At 35.9% G+C, this 14,224-nt stretch overlaps 1 protein-coding gene across 1 annotated transcript in view; it reads left to right on the top strand.

The window, feature by feature from the left end:
* LOC118167193 overlaps nucleotides 1-14,224 on the top strand; it is a 59,767-nt gene that overhangs the window by 36,168 nt on the left and 9,375 nt on the right. The window contains exons 15-18 of the mRNA XM_035326446.1: nucleotides 4,706-4,745; nucleotides 4,993-5,044; nucleotides 8,541-8,652; nucleotides 13,069-13,152. Of these exons, the coding sequence (XP_035182337.1) occupies nucleotides 4,706-4,745; nucleotides 4,993-5,044; nucleotides 8,541-8,652; nucleotides 13,069-13,152 (288 nt within the window). The remainder of the gene's footprint in view (nucleotides 1-4,705; nucleotides 4,746-4,992; nucleotides 5,045-8,540; nucleotides 8,653-13,068; nucleotides 13,153-14,224) is intronic.

Here is a 14,224-nt window from a genome sequence, read left to right as displayed (position 1 = left end):
ACAAAAAATGTCATGCAGTATAGCATCTTTCATATATTGTGTAATGTTTTATGCTGTTGAAAAATACACAGAATTGTGCAGAAATAGTATTTTTTACAAGAGTAAAGGATAAAAAAAAATAAACCAAATTTAGGTGTGGGCTTTAAGGTAGGTTTTTAATAGGGCAGAACAACGATTAAAGAGGGCAAAATAATAAGGCTATCCTACCATCAGAAAATCCAGTGGGGTGTTATGAGAGCTGTAATTAATGAAGGTTGTTTTGCTGCAGATTTCTCTCTAATTGCAGGTTGCAACAGAAGCTTTTTCTGCCATGGGTGTCTTACAGGGTGTCATATCTGTGGCATGCATTAGAATATCTTAGAATGTGGCAGTTACACATGTTGAAAGAGGTGTTCCTTTGGGCCTGTGTTAAGTGCTCGTTATTGCCAGGGCTGGTTTTCAGTGGATCCACTCCCTCAAATGCTTGCATGAAAATTAGAGGTGGTGCAGGGGAGGAGAGAAGAACGTGTGACAAACAGTGAGGAGGATGGTCACAGATGGATGTAATTTTTGTAAGTCATGGTATTCTTTTTGTGATACCAGTGTTCATGAAATTATTTGGAAACTTTTCAAACACATGAGCTTTAAAAGTATTGGTATTTGCAAGGTAACCTTCTTTAAGTTCTGTTGGGTGAGAAAATAAACACAGAGGCAGGTGAGGAGTGCAAACATGCAGAGGGAATCAGAAATGATGGAACTCTTGTATTAAGAAGCATATCTTAAGTGGACTTCACCTCGTGTTGCCTACGTGCACATCCGTCAGCATACTGCTGCTGAATCACATAGGGGTGGAGAGGGAGTGTTAGTATACTTTGACATACTCGAGGTTCTTCATATTTGGAAGAAACTGTCCATTGGGCCCAAAATCTAGCTTGCAGGTATACTGGAGAATCATGAACACAAAAGAAAAACATTGATAAATATAAAACGTGTACACAAAGAGGATGACTTTTTTCTAAGGTAGTTGGGCTGAAAATTCATAACATTGAACATAGGCTGGAAGAAGGAGTCAAAGTGAAAAGACAGGGTAATACTGCAAAGATTTACACAGATCAACAGAAGAGCAGGATTTGTTGGATAATAATTGATTGTTTATTTATAGATTCAAACCTTTTTAAGCACCGATACCCAAAGGAAGGGTACTAACCCAGTATTTAGTCACCTAGAAAGAAGTAAATTTAGTGGATGTAGTGCCAGACACTTCTCCAATCATGCCATATATTTAGGAGTTAATGAAATCAGTGGAACTTAAGTGGCATAATCTCTAATACTGACTCACTGATTTTAAATATTCAGTCACCTGAGGAATATTCAGTGTCAGGCTAGGTCCTCAGGCATATGAGGGAAAATGTTCCTCTACGTGGCAGGCTACCTGATCAGACCCTTGAGACAAAATAAGTATCATATTCAGTATGACAATTATACCAGGCAAATTCTATACCCACAGATGAACATGAACAGAATATAGATGGATTAAAAAGGACTCCAACTGTTTCGTGAACTGAAAGGCATTCAGCTCCTTTTTGATGTGAATTTTGTGCTGTTCTGAGGCACGGAAGCCAGATACTGATAGTGAGTTGTTAGTCAGCTTCAAGTGAAAGGTCTTGTTCAAGTGGATGACTGGAGGCAGATACGATGACACCATGCTTAGTGATACCTTATCTGCCACCAGATATCTGCCTTGAGGGACTAATGAATGGGGTTCCGATAACAGAAGGTGCTCATGTAAAGTTTCCGGGAAAGGAGATCAACAACTTCAATTTAGCTGAAGATCTTATCTACTTGATGGTGCAGCCTGATGGGTGTTCTCTACAACTATGACAAATTACTCGTACCTCATTTTATTTGAGATAGACCTTCCTCCAGAAAGGAAGGAGGGAGAGCATCTGCACAGATGCTGAAGTAACCAACCAAGCAAGCGTGAAGTACAGCACAAGTATATTTAAAAAAAAAAAAAAAAAAAAAAACACCTGGAAAGTGTCTTGTGACAACAGTTGATCTGAAGAATTTGTAAGTAACTCAGGAGAAATATGTCTGGCCACAGCAGTAAGTGTGCTCTTACAGAGTTGTGGTTACCCTTCCATTGCCTTCTTTCAGTCTTGAGAAACATGATAGGGATTGAAGCCCTGAAATGCAGGTGAGGTTTTGAGCTCTAGTGTGATCTGTTTACACAAATAACAAATCACTAGTCATAAGCCATGATCAATTTTAAGATTTGGTTCCTCTTCTTTGCCTGAAGAGAAGAGGAATAGGAGTTACATACACCCCTATATAGGAAAAAAAATCATATATGCTCCTAACTTACTTACGTTAACATGAACAATGAATTGAATAATTGTAAGATAGAAATGAATAATGTTGTATCTTTGCAATTGCATTTATGTGCAGGGGTAGCTGTAATGTGTTTACAGACGAATCTGCTGTTACATAAGCTTTTGTGCTGTAGAAGTTTGCAAGACTAATAACAGCAAGTAGCAGTACAAGGTTATTGTAGCCTCAAGGTGTGAGTAGTTGATGTTTTTAGGTGGATCATTTTCTTACTAGTTTTTAGAGAACTGTTTCATTGTAGAAGCTGAGTTCCATTGTATGAGAGCAGGCAAGTGAATAGCTTTCTTTAAGATTTTTCAGGAAGCTGAAATATATTTTGGAGCAAAATCTGTTACCCTTAATGAGCAGTTCAGCTGCCTAGCAGGAAGTGAGCCATGTGACTATCCACAGATAATTTAAATTAACTTTCTGAACCTATGTTCAACATGACCTTACCATATTCCGCCTCCTCCCTCAACAACCTAAATAAACAAATTAGGAGCATAAGTCCATCAGTAAAATAACCCAGTTAGTTTTTAATGTTGAATGGCAATTTTCTGCTTGAAAGATCACAAAGGTAATATGTGGAGGGCTGAATCTTCCCTGCATCATTATGTAACTGTAATGTAAGGGGTTAGTTCCTATTCTATCCACTGCCGTGTTCTTTGCAGCAGGCTTTGGGTAGAGAGGTGGTTATTCATGGCTTTTTTTGATAGAGACATTTTTTCCTGTACTAGAAAAACTTGTGTGTTTTTTGTTTTTTGTTTTTTTTTTTTGAGGCAGAGAGGGGAGTTGATACTAACCAATCCCTTCAGATTGTTCTCATATATCACCACCTAAAGCTTGCTGTTTTTTTGTTTTTATTTCCAGCCTCTAGTTGAAGATAGTGAAATACGGTTATCCTGTGAACTAATTCTAGTTGTAATTTGCAAGTACTGCAGTAGCATAATGGCCAAGCTTACAGAGCTACTATGGACTAGCTTCAGGCAAGAGATCTCTTCTGTAACTTTAAGACTTATGTACTGTAATCAACCATCTCTGAATCAGTCACTCAAATGTGCGCTGAATTTAATTTTTCATAGTATCAAAATACATCTCTCTGGAACAGTGCAATCAAGGCAAGGACTGTGATTGCATGTCTTTTCAGAGACTTGAATAAAGCATCTTACTAAACACTGTTTCAAGGAAATCACTCATCTGGTGAATGTGGATATGGCTAGACTCTGTATTCTGGACCTATGCTGTGTTGCACCAACCAGTGCCGCTACTGTAATATGTCTGTATTACCACAGCACTGAATCCAAGCTAAGACAGCTTGCTGAGAGGTGGAGGTTGTTGGTGCAAGGCTTAGTACCCCAACAGTGTGATTGCGTGGCATTTGGTCTGTTTGGAGCACAGGTGGAGAGAATTTACACCTGAAAGAAGCATGATGCAAAGTGAACCTGTGTTAGCCAGGATTAAGTTGGGTAAATGTACTGTGTGGGTGGCTTTCCACAGCATTTATCTCTAGGGGTCTGCTTACACACTTGTTAGTTCCTAGACTTACCGTACTCACTTTACCCTTTCCTTCCCCTGCAGTTCTGTACGGATCTCTGATGTATCATGCGTGCGTGTGGTTCATGTCAGACAGAAGAGCCAGAAGCTATGCTAGGGAGAGCAGAACTGTTTCCTTCAGAAATAGTGATCTGTTAGGTGGGTTTAATGGCAGTAAAGTCTGGCAACCTGATGTTGAGAATAGATGAGTTTGACCAATATATGATCCTAGATTTGCAGTAAATCAGTAATAATGTCTTAAGCTCCAAAATTACCTATGTATTAAAGAGAGAATGACATCTAGGGTACAGAGTACTGCAAAACCAGCTACATTAGTCAATGAAAATGCTCAAGAGATGCATCTGAAATAGTAAATCTAATAAAGCCATACTAAACAAGTATATGGAGTGGGTCAGGGTTGTTTCTGTGTTTTCTTTAAAAGTGAACAAAACACCACCACCACCCCAACCCCCTGACTAAGTTGTTCTTCTACCAAATGCAGGCTACCTGACTGAAACTGGCATTAAAAAAAAAAAAAAAAAAAGGAAAAATCTTCAGGTGGTTCTCCAAAATAGTTTGATTTGCACCTTTTGAAACATGTGTTTTTATTTTAAGTCACAGTAATTTTTACACATTTTGCCCTTTTCACTGCTGTATAAAATGTTTGGTTGTATTAATCTGATACCATTCGTAACTTGCCAGATGTTGCCTAGTATTTATTAAATCTGCATTATAGGAATAATTCAAATTATGTTAAGCTATAAGCTTCTGGTGTTCTGAAGATGTTTTTAACAGTTATTTTTGTGCATTTCTTTTCAATTTCCAGCACCCGGACTCACTGGAATAGTTGGAGGGCGCCCTAGAGTGTAAGTGATTTTTTATTTATTTATTTATTTTAAATCAAAGTCTTGTTTTCTTAATAATAAAATTTAAGGAATTTCTGCATTTCTTGGACTTTCCAAAATGGTTTAGAAAATGATTGCTAATCATGGCTAAATAGCTTTTAATTTTCCAAGTGTTTTCCAGGTATATGAATAACTTAAAGATAAATGATCTGATATTTTCATTGATTTCTGATTAAATGCATTTATGATTCTTGTTTTGTGTGTCTAGGTCTCCAGTTTTGAAGCCATTTTTCTTCCATTATCCCAAAAGCGATGTCCAGGTAAGGTTTACTACTTTTTAAAGCCTGCTCTGTTTCTTTTGAAGCCATTTAAAAAAAATACGCTGACTGGCATTTTCTTCAGCAACTTTGAGTCCTAAAACTGTAAAATATACCGATAAATTTGAAAAATTTATTTCCAGAGACTAATGTTATTCACACAATATTTTAAAACAGTTGAACTTGCCAACCTTGCATTGTAATTGATGCAAGTCCATTCTTTATATATGCTACTGGAAAGAACCATTAAAATCAGTGATCTTCCTCTGATTAACACAGATTTTATCAACACAGCTGGACCTTTTCCTTCTGAATACCGTCTATAAAAATGGGAGTAGTGACTTCTACTTATATTGGAAAAAGTATAAAATTACAAAAAGTCTCAGGCATTTCAGTGCTGTTATGAGTATTGTGGAGGAGCCTGTGGATGAGATCTATCTGTATTCTTATGAACTGAATAGGAGCACAGTTTTTTGCGGTTTGAAACACTATGGTTCAGATAACTGGGCAATCCTAGGTGAGAAAGTACAGTGTAAGAGGAAACATTAAGCTAGAGCCCTACTTCCTTTCCATTATGCATACACCTATGTGTAGTTTGAAGTCTTCAAGATAAAGCAGAGGCAGAAACTGGCTTTGCTGAAAATATAAAATGTTCAGAGTTTTAAATGTCAGTCCCCATTTTTCTGGATATCATTAGATAATTAAGTATTTTAATGGGAGACAGCAGACAAAAATGCATATATGCTCTTCCTTTTCTGAGGCCTTTAACTGACTTTCAACTATTGCGTACATCTGCTAAGGCATCCTAATGATGCAAGAGCTTTCTCTCATTCACTAACTGAAAAAGTGACTGAAGGACAGAATGTTGTTCTGTGTTGGATAGCAACAGTGAGTACTGTGACAGTCTTCGTATGATAAAGTGGAATCGTAGGAGCACAGGCAGCAAGTGAGGAAGAAAAACTCGTAACACAGTTAACTTTAAAACAATATATATATATGCATATATATATACAACATATATATGCATATATATATATACACACCAACTAACAAACTTTGAAAAGAATTACAGAAAATGTATTTAAAAATTCTAAGCATTTCAGGTAAGGACTGCTTCTGTCTCATTTTTTTAACATGTATGGTGCTTAGCACAAATAAAGCCAAATGTTACAGTTCTCTTTGAGCACTACTCTACATTGCTGGGAAATAATTTAAGATTAGATTTACAGAGGAGATGTTGTGCAGTTATTAAAACTAAGTGTATAAACTGTGGATGGTGGAGAAGCATTACCAGACCCTTTCTTGGTTTTGAAGAAGTTAGAATAGAAGGGCTCAGTTGGAAGAGACCCACAAATATCATCTAGTCCAACAACCTGACCACTTCAGGGCTAACCAGATGTTGAAGCATGTTATTGAGAGCGTTATCCAAATGACTCTCGAACACTGATGGTTGGAATAGGGCATCAACCACCTCTCTGTCTCTAGGAAGTCTGTTTCAGCGTTTGCCCACCCTCATGGTAAATAAATTTTTCCTAATGTCTGGCCAGAAGCTCCCTGGTGCAGCTTTGTGAAGTTCAAACACTTGTCATTTTTATTGCTGTTTACATTTTGAATGGCTTGTCTTTGCCAAGTTTAATATGAAATTATCTTCATGGAAGTTTAGCCTGCTGTTTTGTTCATCAAACTAAATGTAAAATTATCAATTAGCATTGTGTTCCAGAATTAGTAAAATGCCTGCTGAGACTAAATAGTAACCTAATTCAGTAGGGGAAGAAAGTGGTGTCTCTTACTCTTTTTCCACACAGAAGATCAAAATCCTTGCTCTAAGTAACTAATCTGATGAACACTCTGATATGCTAGTAAGAAAATACTGTGACGTATTGCTGTTGAAGTGCAGCAAAGGTTATGTAAAAGTGTGGTGTAAGTGATTCAAGTCCTTGGTTCAAAGTTTTAGCTGGGTATTAACAGCAAAGGTCTAGCTAGAGATTACAGAGCAAATAACGTATGAATTAATTGCTTTTCTAGATTGGAATTTCTGTTGAAATAAACCTAATATTTGACCTAAAACCAAAAATACCACGTAAGGAGATTTTCAGATATGTTAATGTTGTCACAGTGGGTTCTTTTGTTTTTGTGTTTGATAACACTTTTCTGGATTTCAGGTTGGATTCAATATCACATTTGTTGTGTGTTGTTTTCACTGCTCTTATGCAATTGCCCCAATTTTACCATAGGTCACTAGTGGTTTTACAGTGAAAACATTAGTTGTTTTCCAAGTGTGCTTTTTTCTTGTTTAAAATGTAACCTAGAACTTTCATTGGGAAGAAGAATCCTAGCAAGCCTACTGAAGGCAAGAACTTACTGAAATACTGAAATACTTATTTTTATCTTCTCCTTGGATAAGTATTGGTGGCCTTTGTTGCTATTAGCTGTTTTCTTTCATAACATTGTTCTCAGACTGCTGAGAAAAATGATCTTGCATTTGCTGAGGGCTGAGAAGGAATGGTAATAACTGCTGCAGCCAAGTTGGTATACACTAGTTTGCTGTAGCGGTGTAACCTGGCTGTACACCTGAGTATTTACCACTGGCATCCTCCAATGCAGATGAAGTGGATGCAGTTAATTTTTCTACATGATTGTGCTGTATGACGTAACCAGAGGAGCCTTTGCTTGCAACGTGGGTGAATTGCTAATGAAATAGCATGCTTTAGGCTGTATTTTTTTTTTCCAGATTTCTTGGTGTTGAGGAAAAAGAGTTCCTCTCGTATTTACCATGTTCCATCTTGATGTTCATCATGCAAGATGAACAGCATAGCATCTTTTAGTTCATAGTTTCATCTCAACATAAAAATAAAATATCCTGTATTAATTTGTTTCTGATGCTACCTATTCACCTGTATTCCTGACTGATAGAGGTTATACCTGCTTAATGATGCAGGGTTGAGAAATCTCCCGTTAGGAAATGAAGGAGAAAAGTTATTTCTTTAGTGTGGGGGTGTGGGAATAGATTTTCTTTTGAGGGGAAAAACTGTTGGAACAGGGCAGTCACAGAAATAAAATGTACAAAGCTAAATTACCCAAAACTTCATAAATATTGTATCAGATGGACTTACCAGAGCTAGAGGCCATAACTATTCATCTATTGTATGTGTTCCCCTACAGAATCACTTAATTTTTTTCCTTACAACAGAGCATACAGAACAGTCACTTTACCATACTAAAGTTCATTTCTTGGTCTTTGATCTACTACAGCAATATGTTCAATTTATTCTATTATGAAAGCACACTGTAGCTTTTTATGATTTCTTCCCTGTGCAAAGATATTTTTAAGATTAGGATGGATCATTGTTGTTTTTACTTTTTAAAAGGCAGGTGACTTATCTACAAAGCTGTTACTAAAAATGTGCCAGATAAATACTTAAGTAGAAAAATGCTTTATTTGTGTGTTGTACTGGATTTCTGTCTAATATAACAATTTGGAAATGGGTATTTTTTCCAGATCAACTTATTTTTAAATGGTCAGCATGTTGAGACATTTGAGGAGGATCTCACATTTACATCAGATGAACCTGTTTCCTGTGATCCACCCAAGATTGACAGTGAATTGAAAGGTATGTTCATCCTCTCTTTGTCAATGTATCATTTGCAGACTTTGTCCTTTAAAATCATGTACTAAATTTTGTCCATGAAATATATTTTACCTTATACTATGCATTTTAATTCGTTCTGCAAAACACTTAAACTACTTTTCTTAGGAAGGATGAAGATCAGCATCAAGCAATGTAAAACGTATTTGTATCAAGTAAATTGTTAGTCAAAAAAAAAAACAAACACCCAAGCCATAGAACCAAGAAAACACTCTAATGCTACTTGAAATTGAAACATTGCTTCAAAATACACAGCAAAGTAATTTTTTTAATCCTGGAAGTAGTTGGTCTTATCTTAGATCAATATACTTGTGTTCAGAAGGGAGGGAGAAATACAGATCCTTGTAATTTCGGTAAATAAATTCATCTATATTACATAAATCAGGCTTTATAAAATAAACAAGAATGGGACCATCTGGGAATAATAACTTTAAAAGAAAACATATTAGGATAATGATCCCTCATGATAGTTCCTATTTGACTTTCCTAATCAATTTCTCTGAAGAAGGAAAGGAAAAAACTTGAAGGGTAAACCAGTGAGATGAACTGAGCAGGTGAGAATGTCTGCAACAAAAAGGACGTGTTTACTCTAAGTTGTTCAGAGAAGCTAGGTATTAGGTAGTTTAAGAATTGCAGACACTGTTAGACATTTAAGATTTTGCATATCCTTTCTGATGTCAGGACTAGATGCTGTATGTCCTAACATTATAGCAGACTCCTTAATATTCTGTCTGGACCAAAAGGGAATTGTTAATTCTTGCTCATCAGAGAAATGAGATAATTAATATAAAGCTCTGAATAGATACTTTCAAATCTAAATCAGTTGACTTAAAATAAAGATTTGTCTAAATACTTAAATATATTAATGCTGAAAGTAATTCAGGTATTCATGTATACTTAAAAAAAATATCTATTTTTTAAGAAAGAATTAATCGTAACATTTTGGTTCATTCATATAATTTATTCCCTATTCCAGATGAGTAGTATTTCTCAAAACTGGTATAGAATTTCAAACTGAGTGAGTTGGGGGTGTTCTATATTATGTAGAGAATTTTTCAAATACATGTGTGGTTGTTTGTCATTTGGAAGTCACTGATACCGAATGCCTATCTGCAGTGTATGAATTCTTTTTCTTCTGATGTGTGATCTTTTCACACATCACTTCAATGAATTTTTTTTGTACCCACAAATAAATTTAGGTCTTCAGTATGTTTTCACCTCTTGATTATATCTGTTGCAAATCAAAGTTCGTAGCAAAATGTCTATCTGGGAGTTCCAATGAGGGCAGTAGAAGACTAACAACATCAGACTGGGTGAGTTAAGGAGTAGGAAGTCACTGCTGTGTTTAACAAAAGCTTAGCAAAGTTCCTGATTATTATTTTTTTTTTAATTTTTTATCTCAAGGTGACAGCATTGCTAAATATTGGAGAAACAAAAAGCTCTTAGACTTCTTGTTGCTCTCAAATGCCTTCTTACCATTCGAAAAACCTTTCTGAGGTGCCTGACATCAGCATTTAAGTACTGAATTCTTCAAGCTTTATTCAGGCAAAACTCCTGTTTTGAGGGTCAGCAGAGCTCTGATTCCCCTGAGAAAGACCTCTAAACTTTTGCCCTTAGTTGTAAATAGAAATGTTTTCTGCCTGTGACAAAGTACTTACCTACTTATGTGGCTTAACGCATGGACAACATGCATGAGAAATAGGCAGATGGGTTAGACTGTGAAAGAAGTAACTTCTGCTAAAACATTTGTCAGCATTTAGTAAGGAGGGAAGTATTTTCCTTGGTTTTGTGGTTATCTCAAGTGTGAGGGACTGTTAGTTGTCTTTGAACAGATAAGAGAAATATGTGAAAATGGATTTCAAAAATGCTGCGAGATGTGGTTCTGGGAGGGTGGAATTTGAAATTACCGTTTGCCCTAGCTTCGAAGAGAATTCTTCTGTAGATTTAAGATGTTTATTAAATGAAAACAATTTCCTGATAAACAGATCGTGGAGGATAAACCAATAAGGGTAACAATAAATGAGAACACCAGAACACTATCTTGAACTAGTTTTGTTTAAATGGAGACTGTCAAAGACTGTTTGTGAGAAATGTTGATGACTTCTACATCTAGTTGGAACTCCATCACATTTCAGCCTTTAAACAAACGCTTTTTGTTTGAATTGCAGATTGAATAAAATTATTTCTTTTTAAAAAGTTATTTCTATGGTGTACAATGTACGATAGGCTTGTTCAAAATAAGGAATGAGCCTTAAGTGGACTCTTTCAGATCCTCTTTTGATGTAGATTTTTAATCACAAATAATATTCCTCACTTACATAAATAAATATAACCTTCAAACATAAATAAATATACCCTTCAATGTTACCTGGCAAGTTTCATTGCACACTTCTGCATGCTTTTTTCATGGAAGTGAATATGGAAAAGATTGAGCATTGAGCTCTTAACAAACCTCTTATGTTAACTCATTTATTGTGTATTTTTACCATTTTCAATGATTCTTCACTGGTAATGCATGAAACTTATGCTAGACTAAGCTATAATCTCTTTCAAGTTGTATGAGGATTCGGTAATTCTCTGTAGACCTAAAGGAGTTGAAGGTGATGACTGTTTTTCTGAGGCTGGGTTTACATCGTTACCTGCCACAGTTCACAAAGCGCACGTCTACCCATGCCTTAATAGTAGGTGCACTTTAAATTGAATTTATCACTGTGTTATATTATAGTATAATTCAAACATCCATCTTGAGGATGAATTTAAATTAACAGGTGTTGTTAACACTGGCGAATACTTCTTAATGTGCCTCTGGCCAGTAATCCGTATGTGGTGCACCTACAGCATAACATCGTAGCATTGGGTCTTTTACTCTCTAAAATTAAACAAAAAACAGCAGTTGTTTGCTATTCTCAGCAGAAGCAGTAATGATACAGACAAGGAAGATGGACGGATTTTCAAATGGCATTGACAGGCAATTACAGACAATTGAAGGTTGTCCGACATATTTGATTTTCAAGACCATCACTTCACTTCCTCAAAGTTTGAGGTTTTTAATGTGTTAGACTGAAAATGCGATGACTGCATGGCCTGGGCTGAATTTTCCTTTTTTTTTAAAAACAAACAAACAGACAAAAGACAAATTTAGATGTTTGTCAGTTGCTTCTTGTGGCTGCTACCAACAGTTGTTCGCCAGAAACTGTGACAGAAAGCAGGAAGAATGCCACTTCTGTTGTATGAATGTTCACTCTAATGGGAATTCTACATGCAAAGCAAGAGTGTAGGTGGATCTGTTACAGATATTGGCACAGGCGTGCCAGGAGAGCTGATATGACCAGAGGAAAGTTGGATCAGAAGCAAAACAGGTTGGAAATGCCTGGATTCTCTCTGCCTATGCTTCAGGTTTCAGTATTAAGCTGCCATCAGTGAATAACTGAAACTTGGTGGCAAGGTGAGCACTGCTCCTTTTGGGAACAGAAGTTTGGTGGTGGCAGCCTACTACTTACTAATCAAGAATTGCAAGACATCTGTAGTGTGCAACTAAACCATCAAACCTTGTTTAAGGTTTCAACAAGATTGGATTTCTGGATCTGGGCATGAGTGGGATTGCTTTATTTTCTGAGAGGTAAATGGATAAAAATAATACTTCGTGTTCAGTAAAGTGCAGTGGTACTCAATGTTCATGAAGACTTGAAAGTCTAATTTTCCAGACAAGTTTAAAAAATAAAAATGAAAATTCAAGACTGCCTTCCTATAGTGTATGCACTTATGACCATGAAATACCTTTTCTTATATACCACTCAAGATATTTACAGAATTAGCTATTTGAGAAAGAAATTTCTCACTTTCATCTATGCGACTGAATAAGCAGCACATATAAAAGTGAGAGACACATTATCTTGAAACGGACTTTAAAAATGTGAATGTTTTCTACAGACAACTCATTATCAAGACATCAGTAGCTGCATGTGTCTTCCACCTGCATTGGAAGCAGAGAGATCTGTGTGTTAAAGGGAAAACAGTTGTCAGCTAGTTAAGAAATGATAAGTAGCTGCTAAGCCACCTTCATGGATACCACGTTGTTAAAATGGAGATTAATTTTCATATTCAAGGGCAGTGGAAGGGGGGATTCATGACACAGTATTCAGGTGTATAAAGGTAAAAGAGATTTAGAAGAAAGGTTAAAAATGGTCAATTTTTGTGAATTTTGCTCTGGCCTTGCAACTTGTCCTGTAGGTGTTCCAGCGGGAAGAAAGCTTTGATTTTTTTCGAGAAAGTACTACAAACAATGCCGAACGCATATACTTTAAAGGCAATTACTTCAAAATGTACCGTTATTTGTAGCTATCATTCAGATGTATTATTTTTTTTACATATATTGTATAGATCTGCCAAGTGGTCCTCATACTTATCGCTTAGAAGATCTTGCCTATACTAGAAGTGGAGACAAAGGCAACTCTGCAAACATAGGTATTTTTATTTATATTTCTTTCTAAAGTGATATGAGACTTTCTAATAAGAGTTAGGCATCAACTGCTCTTTTTAATTTGGGGGAAATCTGTTACATAACTTGATTATTTTATTGCCTCAGTGCTCAAAGAAAATGTATTCCATATAAAACAAGGATTTTACTGATGAAATATCTGTAGGTTTATGTTCAGCAACTGTTTGAAATCTGGGGTAATAAAACAATATCTTTATCATACTTCAAAGCTTCAGTTAGGGTTGCAAAGATGAAGCATCCCAAAGTTAGGAGATGCTTTTTTTTTTTTTAAGGTTTCTTTACATGCTGGTTGCTACTACTTCCTGTATCTGTTATGTAATGTAATCTCTTGGTTGTGTGAACATGTGTAATATCTCATGTGAATTTTATAACGTGTAGGGCTAGAACATCAATAGTGTTAGGAAATACCAAAGTTGTTCTTGCATGTAAGAGAATGTTTTTAATTAAATTGTTAATACAGATGGTGTATTTCAGTGTGAAGTCTTTACATTTGATTGTGGTGCTTCTTGCATTATTTAATAATTCCTTCTATTCCTTACTTCTGCATGCAACAATTGGCTCTCTTACTTGTTGGAAGATGAGAGCGTGTGGTGTTCAAAGCTCAGTATGAATTAAAAGGTGCGTTTGGGATTTGATTTGCTATCAGCTGTCATGCTAAAAAACTGATAGTTTGTTCATTTATATTTAAGGAATACAGTTCTCTTGTCCTTGTTTTTGAAACCTTTTTTGGTTGAAGAACGAAGGATTTTTTTGTTTTTGTTTCTTGTTCAATTTGTAGTTGACCATTACTGCAGTATATCATTTGCAGATCATAAACGATGCCTACATTGCTAATAGACTTCCCCAGATATAAACTAATCCTTTATTAAAGAACAACAGCAAACTTGACCTATGAGATGAAATTAACTTTGAAGTTCTCAGATAAAAAGATCTGTGACGCAAATCTGCTTTCCTGATCATGCTGTGGAACCTTGGCTTCAACATAAAGTTATCCAAAGCTTATCAAAGCATACTTACAGCAATAAAAACTTAATTGTA

Source organism: Oxyura jamaicensis, chromosome 4 (assembly GCF_011077185.1).
Source record: "Oxyura jamaicensis isolate SHBP4307 breed ruddy duck chromosome 4, BPBGC_Ojam_1.0, whole genome shotgun sequence".
NCBI lineage: Eukaryota > Metazoa > Chordata > Aves > Anseriformes > Anatidae > Oxyura > Oxyura jamaicensis.
Note: the sequence above shows the minus strand (reverse complement) of the source record. Positions and strands in the feature narration are given on the sequence as shown.